General features: G+C 45.1%; 2 protein-coding genes across 5 annotated transcripts in view; both read left to right on the top strand.

The window, feature by feature from the left end:
• LOC123793973 (uncharacterized) overlaps nt 1–5,410 on the top strand; it is a 75,899-nt gene extending 70,489 nt beyond the window's left edge. The window contains exons 4-5 of the mRNA XM_045800079.2: nt 2,550–2,730; nt 3,146–5,410. Of these exons, the coding sequence (XP_045656035.2) occupies nt 2,550–2,730; nt 3,146–4,541 (1,577 nt within the window). The 3' untranslated portion in view covers nt 4,542–5,410. The remainder of the gene's footprint in view (nt 1–2,549; nt 2,731–3,145) is intronic.
• LOC123793972 (uncharacterized) overlaps nt 1–16,608 on the top strand; it is a 64,786-nt gene that overhangs the window by 16,681 nt on the left and 31,497 nt on the right. For 2 of the 4 annotated variants that reach the window (XM_045800078.2, XM_045800077.2), the window contains exon 1: nt 16,441–16,589. The exons of 1 other annotated variant lie outside the window; for it this stretch is intronic. In XM_045800078.2, coding sequence (XP_045656034.2) covers nt 16,587–16,589 — 3 coding nt within the window. In that variant the 5' untranslated portion in view covers nt 16,441–16,586. Of the gene's footprint in view, nt 1–16,440; nt 16,590–16,608 lie in introns of those variants that run through there. One more of the 4 variants, XM_087867409.1, reaches the window with a different exon arrangement.

Here is a 16,608-nt window from a genome sequence, read left to right as displayed (position 1 = left end):
CCGATAAATAAATAAAATCTTAAAAAAAAAAAAAATAGAAAGGATCAGCGAAACTAACAGCTGGCCTTTCGAAAAGATAAAATTGGGGGCGCCTGGGTGGCGCAGTCATTAAGCGTCTGCCTTCAGCTCAGGGCGTGATCCCGGCGTTCTGGGATCGAGCCCCACATCAGGCTCCTCTGCTGGGAGCCTGCTTCTTCCTGTCCCACTCCCCCTGCTTGTGTTCCCTCTCTCGCTGGCTGTCTCTCTCTCTGTCAAATAAATAAATAAAATCTTAAAAAAAAAAAAAAAGAAAAGAAAAGATAAAATTGATAAAATCTAGCCAAACTAATCAAGAAAACAAGAAAGAAGACTCAGAAATGAAAGAAAAGTTACAGTTAACACCACAGAAATACAATGGATTATGAGATTACATGGGAAGTTGTATAGCAACAAATTGCCCCACCCAGAGAAATAGATAATTTTTAGGAACTCATCTGTCAGGATGGGGTCAGGAAGAAACAGAAATGTAAAGAGACTATTACTACTAGAAACAAGAGTGAATTACTCATCAAGACACATACGGGAGAAATCCGGGACCAACCACGGGACCTCACAGGTACATTCGACCAAACTGATAAGGAAGAGTTAATACTTGTTATTCTCAACTACTCCAGAAAATAGAACAGGAAGGAATACTTTCAAATTCCTTCCAAGACGTCAGTATCACCCCGATACCGAAACCAAAGACGCTACCCCCCCAAAAAATAAATAAATAAAAATAAAACTACAGATGAATAACCCTGAGGAACATAAATGCAAAAGTACTAAACAAAATATTAGCAAACTGAATTCAAAATACATTGAAAGGAGCGTTCACCATAACAAAGTGGGATTTATTCCAGGGATGGAGGAGTTACTAATATTTATGCACACCAATCAACATGGTATATACCACATCAATGAAGTAAATCCTAAAAATCATGTGATCATCTCCATAGCTGTAGAAAATCGTTTGACAGAATTCAACCTCCATTCCTGATAAACGCTCTCAAAAAGGTATGTACAAGGAATATACCGCAGCAGAACATAGGCCATATATGACAAACCCACAGTAATATACTCAATGGTGAGGAGCCAGAAGCTTCTCTTCGAAGATCAGGAACAAAACAGGGATGTCCGTTCGCACCAGTTTTTTTTTTCAACATAGTGGCGGAAGTCGTAGCCCTACTAGTCAGACAGCGTAAAGAAATGAGAAACATGCAACTGTTTAAGAAGAGAATATTGTCGGGGCGCCTGGGTGGCACAGCGGTTAAGCATCTGCCTTCGGCTCAGGGCATGATCCCGGCGTTATGGGATCGAGCCCCACATCAGGCTCTTCTGCTGTGAGCCTGCTTCTTCCTCTCCCACTCCCCCTGCTTGGGTTCCCTCTCTCGCTGGCTGTCTCTATCTCTGTCGAATAAATAAATAAAATCTTTAAAAAAAAAAAAAAAAGAAGAGAATATTGTCCATATTTTCAAATGATATCAATGTAAACATAGAAAATCCTTAAGACTTCACCAAATACTACTAGAACTAACATGAATTTAGAAATGTTGCAGGATACAAATTTAATATACCCAAATCTGTTGCCTTTGTATAACTCATAAAAAAACAGCAGAGAGAAATTAAGAAAACAATCCTATGTTCAATTTCTTCAAAAATTATAAAATACAGTAAATAAATGTAACCGAGGAAAGTGAAAGACCTGTACTCTGAAATCTATAAGACATGTAATAAAGAAAGCACTCTACATGTTCAGTGATATCCCCATCAACATACTAATAGTATTTTTGAAAGGATTAGAGCAACAGATTTAAAAATTCGTATGGAAACAGTAGAGATTCCAAATATACCAAAGCAATGTGAAAAAAGTAAGAGCCCATCCTCCAGATTGCTGGTTACCCTTCAAATCCTCCCTCATGCTGCACTGTTCTCCAGGGGCTGGGCAGCAGCCGCACGCACATCCGACCTCCCAGGGGCAGGTGGGGCAGTCCAGGCAGGCTTCACAGGGGGCCCTGTGCCTTCAGAACAGTCCACCAAGCCTCGGTTGGACCAGGTTCCGGAGAAGGGAATGCATTTGCACATGTCCATTAGAAACGTGACTCAGTTTTGTTCGAGAAGGGTGATTTTGTCATTTACCTGGCTTCCAAGTTGGACCGTTCATCCATCCTCACCCACGTGGCAAGCCTTTCTGTATTCCTCTTACAGAGGTAGGGTGCGGATGTGTGTGTCTTGCCCAGTTCCTTTCTGCTTTCCTTTCTGATAATACCGATCTCCACATTAGTCTCCATCGTTTTTGACGTATTTCTGAGTAAACGGGCTGCCCTTCATACGCTTTTCCTCTTACTGCCAAAGTCCCAAATCACTAGGATCCTCAGAATTTTTCTTTGGTCGCTTATCTGTTCTTCCTGATGAACCTCATTTCCACTTTGGGATCAGTATATGAATAGAAGTCAACATAGGATCCATTTTCGTACCTTCAAACATCAGATCGTTCCCAAGAAATTAAACTACGCTACCAATTTTTGCAGTTTGTCCCAGTCAGGATAAAAGGAGCGCACCAAGGCCTCAGTGGAGTGTTTTGCAGAATGAGCTACCCAGTGAAGAGAAAACAGGCCTATTTGCAAGAAATGATTCGTGTTCTGTTTTTGGAGAAAATGGGAAATTTCATAGCAGCGGAGATCAGACCCAGACCCAGGAAGGGCATTTGAGGTGAGTGACACTCCCGCAGGAGAAGGACGGGTCTGGGCAGATTGTGAGACTAACTTGAAATCAAAGGATAGCTGAAAGCACGCCTCAGTAAATGTATAATGATAATTTTCACAAGGTGAAGTTTTCAATGAGCGCATTCTAGATATTGATCCTCTGAAAACTAATTCAGTTGGAAACAGTGGTGAGAAGAACTATATCTGAGAAACCCAGAGTGTTATGACTATATTTGAGTCCTCAGCCAGTGCATTAAGCTTGTTTCACTTTGTTACCGTGGAGACAGTGCCACAAACATGCCCATTCTTTGGAAATGGCCATTATGTAGTCAAATAATGACTAATAAGTATCAGTAGGTCATTAGTAAGGAGCTGGGTTATAATCATTATTCCCTAACAGTGTGCCTTCCTGTTTTGACCAGAAGTCATTGGGCGGAGCGTGTGTGGGAGAGCAATGAAGGTAATCGGTGCAGAGAAACCGTAAACCAGACTACAGGTCTTACTGTGCTTGAGGATTGTCCTGCTGGAGAGAAATCCTGTGAATGCGCTAAGTGTAGGGAAGCCTTCAGAGATGGTTCTTTCCCTGAGAATCCAGGAACATCTCAGCAGTGGTGTCACAAACCTAGTCCCTGTGCGGAATGTGGGCCGGCCTGCAGCTGTGTCTCGAGCCACAGCCCTCATGTTGACATAGACCTTGTCGGAAAACCCTACGAACACCAGGACACTGGGAGAGCGTCAAAGACAGACTTGAAGAGTTTCGGTAGTAAAAAACCTTTAGAGTGCAGGAAATGTGGGAAAGCTTTCAGTCGCACCTCATCCTTTCAGGGTCATGTGCGGGGTCACTGTGGACGGAGTGTCCATGAGTGTGACGTGTGTGGGAAAGCCTTTCCCTATAATTCCAATCTTACACGTCATGTGAGAACTCACAGTGGGGAGAGACCATATAAATGTAGGGAGTGTGGGAAAGTCTTTGGGTCTACTTCAAGCCTGCAAAGACATGTGAGGACACACAATGGGGAGAGACCCTATAAATGTCAGCACTGTGGGAAAGCCTTCATTCGTCAATACACCCTTGCAATACATACTGTGAGAAGGCACACACAGGGTGGACACTTGGAATGTAAGGAGTGTGGTGAAACTTTCAGAAAGCATCGACCTTTTGAACGTCACATGGCCACACACAATGTCCTGAAGCCCTATGAATGTAAGGAGTGTGGCAGAGCCTTCAGGTTTCAGAGAGGCCTACAAGACCATATGAGGACACACACTGGGGAAAGACCCTTTAAATGTCAGCAGTGTGGGAAGTCCTTTAAGTCTTCTGCAAACCTGCGAGCACATGTGAGGACACACAGTGCAGAACGACGGTGTAAATGTCAGCAGTGTGGGAAAGCCTTCACCTCTACTGGAAACCTACAAGCCCATATGAGGACGCATGGTGGAGAAAGACCCTGTAAGTGTCAGCAGTGTGGGAAAGCCTTTACCTGTACTGCATCCTTGCGAGTACATATGAAGACACACGCTAGAAGGAGACCGTATGAATGTCAGCACTGTGGCAAAGCCTTCAGCAGTCCATCACACCTGGAAGAACACATGCGGACACACACTGGCGAGAGACCTTTTAAGTGTATGGAGTGTGGGAAAGCTTTCAGTCGTTCTCAGTGTTTTCAAGATCATTTGAAAACGCACATCACAAGTAAACCCTATGAATGCAAGGAGTGTGGGAGAGCGTACAAGTTTTCCTCATCCCTTCGAGTGCATATGAAGAAACACGCCGGGGAGAGACCTTCACTAGTCGCCGCTCCCTTCAAGAACACGTGAGAAATCGCAGTGGACAGTATCCCTTGAACCTAAGGCTCTGGTAAGACCTTCCAGTGTCCCTTATGCCTGCAGGTACGTGTGATGACACGGGGCAGAACCGTGTGAATCTCCACACTGTGGGAAGGCGTTCAGTTGTCCGTCTTTCTTTGAGGACGTGTGTGAAAGCACCGTGATGTGAAACCCTGTGAACTTAAGAATTGTGGAAATGCCTTCAGGTGTCTCATCCATCTGCGAGCACAGACACAATGTGGGAAAGCACTTAATACTCCCTAAAATCGTTTTTAAAATACAAGCCAGTACCTGGAGACAAACCTGAATGGACACAATTTTGGTAAATATTCCAGTATCAGCTTTATGTATTTTGTTCATGAAAATGTCAATGGGCAGAAATTGTTTCATTGTTACAAACTTGGTTTTGTTTTTGCAAGTGCCTCTTCCTTAATAGAGGCGGGAAGTGTCCTAATTCCCAGTTCATGTCACTGTTATGAACACTAATGGTGGTAAGTGCCCTCCTTTGTCCTCTACATCTGTACAGCATACACTTTGTCATCTCAGACTTGAAGTAATCACGTGGTTACGTAAAACATACCTCTTTTCCATTACAATGTCTCTTGGACTCAGGTCGATAAGAATGTGTCTGTGGGAGGGGTCTGTTGTCTGTCGTGAATACTGGAATTTCCTGACTCTGTATCCCCTCCACATTTCAGTCTTCATATTGAAACACACGTTTTCACGTAAGTCTTATCTTTTTATTGGATGAATAGTTGTTAAATTTCTGATGTTGGTTTATCTTTTGAGAGTCATTTTTTGGTGTCTGTGGTTGGTTTTGTTCTAAATGTGACTTGGAAGAACATGCCTTTTGACCATGACTCAAGATTGCTTATTTTTTTCGTGATCAGTGATCGTGGTGGAAATATCCATGAGGTCCTTTCTGCTGGCCCCCGAAGGTCAAGTCTGGTGTGCACAGTGCCATTAATAGGAGACGGAACTCCTGCCAAAATACAGTATATGGTAAATTTTGGACATAGGAGCCTTTTCAGTTTTATCCACATTGGATGTAACTACATTTCATGGTTTCCATAATATTGCATAGTCCCGAGGTACCCCAAAGGCATACCAATTGGACCAAATGTTTGTGGTTTTACCCTCGGCAAAAGTAGGGTGTGTAACTCATCCTATTGGGTTGAACGTCAAACGGAAAAGTGTTGGTGTCTCAGTACCTTCAAAAGAGTTTGCAGGTGCTTGATGACTCAGTCAGTGGGTTGTGCAACTCTTGGTCTTGGTCTTGGGGGTTTGATCCCCACATTCTGTTTAGAGCTAATGTAAAATAAATAGTCATAAAATCTTAAAGAAAAAGAATTTGCAGTGGCACACCCAAGATAATATTTATCAGTTTTATCCTTTTAAAAATACCCACCAGTAAACTATGAAAAATCTTTCTTCCTTAGAAGAATGATGTAAAATGCCACAGGTACTCAAAACATGACGCGTCAGCATTAAAAAGTCATGAGGGGTTTTGTCTGGATCCCAGTATGGTCTCATTCCAAGATCAGATGCCCTAAGTATTTATCTTGAGTCCATGCAAACTCTAATTTTTTGAGACTTTATGTCCCTTTAAGGCCAAAAGTTTTAATAAGTAGATGACGCCTCCCATTGAAGGGAGGCCGAGAATGAAATTATCTCCATAGTTTGAAAAAGTAGAGATGCAGAAAACTCTGCCACCCAGAGCTGCCATAGGGGTTTGTCACAAGTACAGAAGACTCTGTGGGTCCCTGGGGCATGACTGTCCATGGGTATTATCCAAGTGAAAGAAAGAACTGGCTACACTTACCAGCTGGAATACTAACAGAGCACTCCGTGGATGAATTACAGTGGAAAGTTGGCGCTAGTGGCAGCGGATGTCAGTAGCCTGTGGCGTTTGGAACAACAGAGTGCGGAGGGATGGAAATGTTGCTTATTGCTGCGCGGTCCTGGACAGACTTTCGTTGTCAGCCGTTGGGCTTTCTCACCAGGAAAACGGGGGTGTTACAGGGCATAGTGCAGGGGATCATGAGATGCTGAGGCTTTTAATCTTCTCTCATGGCTTTGATGCCCTGAGGGCTTCTTTATGTATGGAGTATTGTCTCATTCTGCCAAGAGGTTTTGAAAACTACGGTTTTATCTTGATGGGAGGTATGCTGTGGATTCTGCCGATACCAGCTGGACGTGCTGCCCGTGAAGAACAAGGTCGCTGACCCAGTGGGAGTAAGTGAGCGGTGTCGCCGGTCTCTGCTGTGGTGCCGTCAGAGACAGCATGGAAAAGAGGCCGTGGGGTCGTTTCCTTCTCCTGGTTGGCTGTTTTGGTTACTGCTGCCAAATTCTGCAATTCTTTGCCCGTTTGGGGGGAACCAGATTCTGCCATGTTACTTTCCTAAGAAACGTCAGGTGCACACATGAATAGAGGAGAAGTAACTAAGGAGAAGGTATCTCTCCAAGGGCCTAGACAAAGGGCATAGGCTGAGAGACAGGAAGCTGTGGAGACTTTCAAGAGGCCCCCGCCGTTGGAGCTGTTCTGGTCCTTGTAGGCAGGGGCTGCTTCCCATCAGGGAGTTGGCCACCAGGAGTGTAGTTCCGTCAACAAGGACGGAGACGCGTTCCCAATGTGGAGGTGGTTCCACAGGCTGATTGAGAGGGAGGACTGGGGTGCTCGCTTCGGCAGCACATATACTAAAAAAGAGGGAGGACTGGGACGAGCCCCTGTAGTTCCTCAGAGCCCTGTCTCTGGGAAGGAGGAGAATGTTGGAATGTGCGGCCGAGGGGATGCAGGGGCCTAGAGCGCTTGTGTTTGCAACAAGCTTTCTTCGATATCCTGGCTCTTTGTAATAATAGCAGAAAGTGCAGGTTTGTAAAACTTTGTTTCATATGCTGTAACTGAAAATGGAGAATATCTTTAAAGGCAGTTTGGAGTCAGCGTAATCATGAAAATGCCCATCAGGTTTTTGTGTGCAAAAATTTGAATTCTGTTGCACTCAGCAGGCTGAAAGGAAGATAGTATAATTGCTCAGTAGTATTTCCAGGGAGTTTACGGCAATCCTGCATAAACGTGCTGTTCCCCTAATACTTAAGATGTTCCTATCAGGCCAGATTCATCCAGTGTTTGGCCTGGCCCTCACCAAGAAGCATGTGAGCTAATTGTTAAATATCTGAGAAACCAGACTGATAAGCTTGAATAACTACCAGATTCTTCGGCACACCTGTGGGGACCCTCAGTCACGTTGGATAATGCGAACTCTGACTCACAGTTTAGTCTTTTTAGGAGAAGGCAGGAAATTGAGGTTTATTTGGATCCCCAAGTCAGCCTGTGGAAGGATTCGGGAGAGAATCAGGAAAAGGAACCTTCAAGAAGGAGGGCAGGGGTACACAGGAGGTGGGGATGGGGCAGAGGGAGGAGAGGAAGAAGGCCCTGGAGGTCTGGTCTGCACACCAGGTGGCTGCCACCTGTTGGAGACAAAGAAGATGGGGAAGGGAGACAGAGGATCAGAAGTCACTTTGACACCTTTCAGTGGTCTGCCTCTTAATTTAGAAGTAGTATTTCCAGAGAAGCAGCATCAGATCCTGATAGTGTTTGGAACCTTCAAAATACCCATTGAAATAAGCATCCTGAGTTTGACAATTGTAGAGCCATGGCTGTCCAATTTAGTTTTGATAAGATTCAGTTTGGGGAGACCAAAAATTCCCCATAAGGACCATTGACGCTAAGTCCTGGTCAAGTTAGTCCATGTAGTTAGAAATGTGTGAGGAGAGATCCAGCCTTTTTTTTTTTTTTTTTTAAGATTTTATTTATTTATTTATTTGACAGAGACAGCCAGCGAGAGAGGGAACACAAGCAGGGGGAGTGGGAGAGGAAGAAGCAGGCTCCCAGCAGAGGAGCCTGATGTGGGGCTCGATCCCAGAACGCCGGGATCACGCCCTGAGCTGAAGGCAGATGCTTAACCGCGGTGCCACCCAGGCGCCCCAGGAGAGACCTAGCTTTTAAACAACGACAGAGGGCACCGCAGAATGGGGACCGGGGTGGGGGGCGGGGGGAAGCCCTCAAAGCATTTCAGTGTCTGAGATCCCATTTCTAAGCTTTGTCTTTAGAACAAAAAGAGCAATTCTTAAAAACCACTCTATACAGAAACAAAAGGAGTTGGTCCAAAGGCCAGCACAATTGCAGGTAGGAATGAAATGCGGCCTGGAGGCTCGTGGTCAAGAACGAATTTGGAATTGTCTTTGGTGCAAAGAGGGTAGTTTTATCAAAGCACAGGGACACGACCCGGGCAGAAAGAGCTGCTCTGGAGTTGTGAGGGGTGGCTGCTTACGTATTTTCAAGTTGAGAGGCACTTAGAGATAGCATAAGTCTCCAGGGAATTTGGTATCAAAGTTTCAAGGACTTTGGGCCAGCTGTTATTAGAAAAGGTCATTTATTACTGTCTAGTAAAACGTTAGTCCTGAGACCCTTCAGGTGTATATCAGTGGATATCAAGATACCACAGGTTAGAGCCGCACAGCCATTGGGCCCTCTTGGGAGCCAGCCATATAATTCTGGGCCTGCTTGTCCAGTCAGTAGCAAACCCATCAGTGGCCTGGAGAACAATAATTTGTGAACATACTTCTGATGATAGCCATCGTAACTGCTGTGTGCCGTTTGTTCACGTGTTGTAACTATGGTTTCTTTTTTCCCCAGCCTACAATTGCCTTCTGGCTTAACTTTCCCATTGTGGTGCTAAGCCATAACTCTTCATCCCGGATTTGATATATTCCATCAAGTGTATACCTGGGTTTGGTTCAGGTGGCTGCTGTATGCTTGGCTGAAGCCTCTACTTGCAGTTTTATATCACTAGAGGCAATGCCTGGGACAAATATGGCTAAGGGGTAAAACCATCGAGAAGCCCTCTTTGTTTGAGGTCTAGCCTAACCAATATCCTAATTACGAGGAATCACTGGGAAGTGGGAGAAGACTTGTTCCAGACATGGGGCATCCCCAAGTGCATCATCCAATCCAATCGTAAGTATAATGAGGCCACCCATTAGCTCCATCAGACTGTAGCTAACCACGTGGAGTGGAGTACACTCTGGCTTAAGGAGTGATTTTGCCCTTCCAGCCACAGAATTGGTCAAGGATTCCTTGAGTTACACAATTGTTGGGGGATTCATTCCACTTTCCAGCTGTTCAGACAATCATACGTCCCTCGGGTACTGTTACGATCCTCCCAGAATAACAAGAAGATTGTCTGTTCATGAGCTGTTGTGGATATTTTTCTTAACTTCACCTCAAGTTGACTAGCTTAGGCAAACAACAAACATTCGGAGACAATCAGAAGTAGAATTTAACATCTGTAAAGGTGTGTTACTGAAACACGATTTTTCTTTACTCTCTAAAATCAGCCGCATTTCCTGGGTGATTATTGGCCAAATCAAGACTAACTCATTTGCAATACAAGTCCAGTTTTAACAAATTTGGCCTGATTATTTACATAAGTTCAGTAAGAATGGTGATTGGCCATATAAATCTTGTAAAATTGCTTCACTGGAACTTTTTATATGGAATCTAGATTGAACTTTTAGTATCCTCTCTAGGACAGAAGCCAAGCCACGTATCTGCCATCAGACATGCCTGTAATACCTGTAGATTTGTGTGAATTCCTCTTCTCAGGGTCCCCAGAACATTTCTGAGGTTCCTGCACCTGCCAGGAGGTGACATTCTTTACTCACCTGGGGAGGCTCCTGGGAATTCTGTAAGCAGGGTGTCGGGCCAACATTCCCAAGAGGCTGTATGGCTCCACATTTTATAAAGTCAACCTCAGTTCCTTAAAGCTGTCTGGTCATATGTGAGTCTACGCACGTCTCTGTCAAATATGACATTCCAGTCAAAGGCTTGGGAAGATAACCAATGTTCCCGATGGTGTCCTGTTACAGGAAGAACTGATTCTTATTGAACGTATGCAAATGACTCATTGCCATGGAAGAAAGAATACTTACTGAGACTTTTTGAATTTCAGGGGGTTCAGGTAGAAAAGTTAAATGCTTCATTTCATTCAGAAATGAACACTTTATCATATTTCTGAGAGTGATAGATACCTTAAGAGAAAGTTTCCTTAAGTCTGGAAGAGCAAACAGTAGAGAACCAGGAATGTTTCAGACAAGAGTCACAAAACTTAACCGGTTGTTTTCTTCAGTTCATTTCGTTCTGTGTTTCTAATTCTCCCTCAGTTTGGACACAGCTTTCGAATTCCCAGAATTCTTACCCATTTCAGTTTTAGGATCTGAAAGATATCAAATACCTGTCTTTGCCAAAAGCCCTTTTTATGAATCTCTTTGATGATGAAACAGACTTTGGAAGAGCATGGGAACAATTATAAATGACAAAAACTCGGAAATGGACATTATTAATGGCCTGAGAGTTCATTATGATGCAGTTGACGAGGAAATTCAGTTATTTCTGTGACACAGCATTTCAGTAGTCAGAATACCAAATGATGTCCATGTCCTTATACCAGAATGTAACATACCAAATAACAAGCCCAAGTATTCAAAAAGACTTTATAGTTTACATGTTGGAGACGTTTGTTAAAACCTTAGGGAGTTTTAAAGCACATGCCTAATAGGATTAGTTTCCATCAAAGACCTGATGAAGACAAAATATGGAAACTGTTTTTTTCTGGGCAGACAAAAGAGTAAACAACTTCATTTACATTTTCTTATCAAGAACAGACCAATAATCCAAGAAGAGTTTGTCTTTTTAACAGAAGGCAGAATTTCAATCTTACATCATCGCCCATTCGTTCAATCTTGGATCATCTTCACCACACATAAAATTCCTTTTCAAAGATTTCCCTTCACAAACTTTCTACAACGTTCCTCTGCATCCAGATATTGTTCAAAGTCATTTCTTTCCAAATAACCAGTCTCACTTGAGGGCAGAACTACTTTCTTTTTCCTTCAAAAAATCAAGAACAAAAACAAACTCTATTCTTCATATCTTCCGTACGTATCTCCTACTTTTCTACATACACAGCTGCTTCCCCAATTTCTATCAGTCTTCGTTACATTTAGCAGAATGTTAACTGTTAGAAACCACCTTGGAAGAAAACAAAGTAGTAACCAATTGTGACCTGTTAACGCTAGAGGTCTGTAGATGGCAAATTTATGAATACTGTTAAGCACTACGCACATTTTCCAGCAGACCCAAATATCCTCCATTTCTGCAAAAAGCCAAAAGCACAAACCTATCTACAGTAATCAGTGCGTTAGGATTTTATCTCATTTGGAAAAGACTTAGATGTCCAATAAATTCAATCCAACTTACCATCCAAGCAAAATTTAAAGTGTCAGGTTATCAAGGACTTTGAAAGCTATTTTAACAATTACCAATGAAAACTTGGGAGTCAAACAATGTGAACCATCATTTTAAGTATTTTTTTTTAAGATGTATTTATTTGAGAGAAAAGAATGCACAGGGAGGGGCATAGGGAGAGGGAGAGGGAGAAAATCAGACTGCGCTGAGCAAGGAGCCTGATGCTGGACCCTGAGATCATAGTCTGAGCCCAAATCAAGAGTCAGTCACTCAAGCAACTGAGCCACCCAGGTGGCCCTGAGTCATCTTTTGGCTTATAAATGGCAACAGAAATCACAAGCTTATTTGACCTTCAGTAAATCTTGGTAGAATATAAGTTTCATATTTAATATTGATAACTGTAAAGACATTATCTGTCTAGATTAAACCAACGTTAATTTAGTTGCAATACCCAATTATGTTCCACCTGGGTCCACTTAAAAATCACTGTGTTCCCCACTGTCAATGTTTTTACCTGGGGCACCTGTGGGGAAATATGAAGTGGGCGGTGTTAAGTCCAAGGGGCTGCTCTTCGCTCCTGGATAGCAAGGATAGAAGTAGGAGCCGATGGTGCTGGAGGCACTGAGCATGGTATGGGAACCAGTTATGCAGTCCATACCCAAGCTGGTGTATAGACGAGGAGGGGGAGGCAGAAGAGGTGACGTGCTGCTAGAGGGCAGAGAATGAGGGTTGCTGGTTCTCAGCCTCATCAGCTCAGACAGATGACCAGACACCATGTTTTTCCACCAATGTGGAAATATGTAGTCCATGTTGGACTGGAGAAGACTGGGAACTTCCTTGAAATGAAGGGAGTTTCAGTAGCTAGTTGGGAATATTCCCCAAAGTCATTGCCCTGAGGTTAACTAACCACAGTTGGCTCCAATTGTAGCCATTAACCTGGGAAATGAATGAGGGAGAAGGCCCCACATCTATTAGGAGGTGGAACAGAGAGAGGGCATGCCTCTCCTTCGGGATGGCTTGTGGTGCCTCCAGCAACCTGGCCTATTTAGGTCATCATTGTCCAATATGTCAGGAGGGAGTTTATTAACTTGGGTAGTAATCAAACGCATTCCACAAGAGGCCCTTAGGCCCAGGTCCTGATTCAGAGCTAGAGGGCCTGGACATTGGGTACCTCTATCTGATTGCCCTGTTCCTTGCAGAAGAGATCCAACTGATAGATCATACTGAGGCCGTGTAGTGTTACAGGAGATCAGTCTTCTCCTAAATTTTGCAATCTGAATCGTTTCCAGGGAGAAATCTTGAGAACCGAAAAAGATGATCCCATTTTCCTAGAAAAGTACAGAGGTCCATTACCAAAACCGCCTTCCCTCACACAGCTCTTGGGGTGGGGTGCCACGCAGGATATGTGAGAAGTTCCTGGTGTCAGAGTGACCCGAGGCCTCCCTTAAATCACTCTGATCACCGCCCTGCTGTGAAGGCCCTGTAAGAGGGATGCTCGTGTCCCCCCACTTCCGCATCCCATCCTAGGCTACAAATGGATGCCGGTGAATGGACCGTAATACTGTGCTGTGCCATGAAGAACCTGCCATTTGTAGTGTTTGCCATGGAAAACACTAGAGAAGTTTCACAAGGGGAAATTAGAAATTTAAGACACAGAAAAGACACAAATCCATCATGGTCTAAGCAACCTTCCAACACAGGTAGTCTCTTACGGCCACCTTTCCTAGGAAACTTCCCTGGTTGAGTTTTAATTCAATCGGTTGTTGGTTTTGGCCAGCTCTGGGCGAAGGCGTTGTGGCCAGAAGTAGCTAGAACAGGGATGTGAAAGGGATCACATTAGACCAACGAGGATAAAACCTTACACGGGAGTCTTAAGATCGGCAACTGTCCTGGTGAGTTAGGGGGCTGTCCCGTGCCCAAGATAACTTTGTATAATGACAGGAGTAAAGAGAGGGCATCAAGTTTCTAGGTCTTATTACCATTCCAGCCATGGTACTAACTTCCAGCCAAGAGGCAGGTTTTCTCCTCCCCAAACAGTAGCCATGGGCTAAAGGATTGCAGCCAGGGCAGTAGACATGAATGTTTCCCCAAAGGACCATACTCCTTGAAAATTTGATGACATGGACGTAAAGGAAGAGTAGAGAAATTACCAAGTTTGCACCGGGACTTGGAGTCTAGGTGGGAAGACTCAAGCTCCATATTTCGGTGCCAAAATGATATGAAATGTTGGGATCTGGAAGCTAATGGTCAAGAAAGAATTTTTTTAAAAAAGATTTTATTTATTTGAGAGAGAGAGCATGAACAGGGAGGAGAGGGAGAAGCAGGCTTCCCATGAGCAGGGAGCCCGACGTGGGGCTTGATCCTAGAACTCTGGGATCATGACCCAAGCTGAAGGCAGACACTTAACTGACTGAGCCACCCAGGTGCCCCACGAAAGAATTCTTGAGATGTCTTCGGTGCAAAAAGTGTGGTTTTATTAAGCATGGTGATAGGAGCTGTGGGCAGAAAGAGCTCCAATAGGGTTTTGAGGAGTGATTGACTATATACTTTTAAGTTGGGAGGGGCTTAGGGGTAGCATAAGTGTCTAAGGAGTTTGCTACCAAGGTTTCCAGGACCTTGAGGGTCTAGCTGTGGTTAGGAAAAGGTCATTTATTAGTGTCTAATAACACCTTAGTCAGGAGACCCTCAGGTGTGTATCAGTGGGCCATACCCTGGAGGATGATTGCTAACATAGATCTTGGTGGGTAGAGAGGAAGTTTCCTAAGGAATTTTTATATGTTAGAGGAGACATACAGGATCCTGGAGGTTGGGCTAATGTTAAGCTAGGGTTGCCTTTTGTTTTTGGCAAAGTGTTCACATTGAGGCAGTTGAGTTCCCAGCGAAAATCCACAAGCATGACAGCCTAAAGCAGTGGCCTTGTGGACACAGTGGGGCTGGGTAGAAAACCCAGAGCTGTGGACTTGTGATTACAGAATCTGATCCAGGATGGGGGAGATCTGGAGATAGAATTGGAAGACGGGACTGCTAAGAAAACAGAAGGGAAACAGATGGTATTTGGTTTGAATTCATGCCTGATGGACAGGTTACTCTTTAGAACAATGGGCTTCAGTCTGTTGCCAAAGAAGCCCCTATGCATCAGTCCATCTGTATGGTGACCCCAGCCCTAGATTAGGGCATCTTCATGTGTACTCTCAGTACTCATGCTAGTTACACTGCTGGTGAATTATCACCTCGAATGATCAGACAGGAATTCTGGGACATATGATCAAGCCGTGAGACGGGCCCGCACTCAGTGGGCAGTCGGCCTGAGATTTTTTTCTCTCCCTCTGCCCCTCCCACCCCCTCATAAAAGTAATAAATCTTAAAAAAAAAATACGAGTGAAAAGACACTCAGAAAATGAGAGAATATATTTTTAAAATCACATGTGATAAGATTTCATTATCCAGAATACATAAAGAACTCCTATCTGAATAACAAAAACTCAAACGACCCAATTAAGCACTGAGCCACACTTTGAATAGATACTACTTTTAAGATGACACAGAAATGGCTATAATAAACACATGCAAAGATTCTCAACGTCACTAACCGGTGGGAGACCACTTCCCACCCACTAGGATGGCTAGAATCCAGAATCCAGAAAACAAGCGTCAGTGAGGACGTCCAGAAGCTGGAACACTTGTGCAGGGCTGATCGGAATGTAAACCGGCAGCTGATGTGGAAAAAAAGTTTGTTTTTTCTAAACCAGTTCTAAATTCTAAACACGAAATTACGGTGTGACCCAAGTATCCCGGTCCTGCCTAAATTGAAACAGATCGTGTGCATGAGTGCTGGGTGCAAACCTATTCAATACCCGCAGAAGAGGGAAAGCCCTCCGCTGTCCACCAGCATGGATGCGTGAACAGAGTGCGGCGTCTACACAGGACGGGGATTATTCAGTCTCAGAGAAGAATGAAGAGGGACACGTGCGGGACCCAGAGTTCGTCTGACCTGAGGCCAGAGGAGTCGGGGTGGGACGGAGGGCAGGGCCTCGCGGTGTCAGGTCCGGTCAAAACTCAGGGAGACCTTGCCTTCCCTGCGGTGACGTCAGCAGTTCTTGAGCTGTGCTTAAACACCGTACAGGCGCACGGGCCCTCGCCCCGACCCGACCACGGACGTAAGGATCACCGAGTCCTTCTCTCGCATCCCCATCGGGCGCCTCACAAGGGAAGCGTCGCGAAGAAACTGAGTCAGATTCCCGGGACAGCAGGAGGGCGGAGGCGGTGAGCCAGCCAGGAGTCCATTCTGTTGGGAGCCTAACTCCCGGCAGGCAGATGAGACACGTGGGTAGCGCCAGCCTGTCAGTCAGGATGCAGGAGGAGGGCCCTGGGAGAGCTGCCCAATCCAGGACCACGGGGCGGTGCCGGGGCTACCGTCCAATCAGAACGTGAGTGGGCCCAGGCTGTCCTGTCACGGTGCGGGGAGCTCGGAGTCTGGGACGAATGTCCAATCAGGGTCGCGGGGCGTTAACTCCGAAACCCCATGCAATCAGCTGGCAGGACCTGAAGCATCGCCCAATCGGAGCGCGTGGCCTGTAAACCGTCCAATCAGGCCTGAGGACGGTCCCTGCTAGCCCTGTAGGTGTGGCTCTCAGCGGGCGCCGGCTGCCGCGCCCCAGTCCTGAGCAGCCCAGGTGTGGGTCCGCGCGGCGGGATAGGACGCCGGGAGATCCCGGAGCAGGACCCACGAGATGGTGAGTGCGGGGGCCGGAG

The sequence above is a fragment of the Ursus americanus genome, chromosome 14 (genome assembly GCF_024610735.1).
Source record: "Ursus americanus isolate L20-20 chromosome 14, mUrsAme1.1.p, whole genome shotgun sequence".
In the NCBI taxonomy this organism is placed as follows: domain Eukaryota; kingdom Metazoa; phylum Chordata; class Mammalia; order Carnivora; family Ursidae; genus Ursus; species Ursus americanus.
Note: the sequence above shows the minus strand (reverse complement) of the source record. Positions and strands in the feature narration are given on the sequence as shown.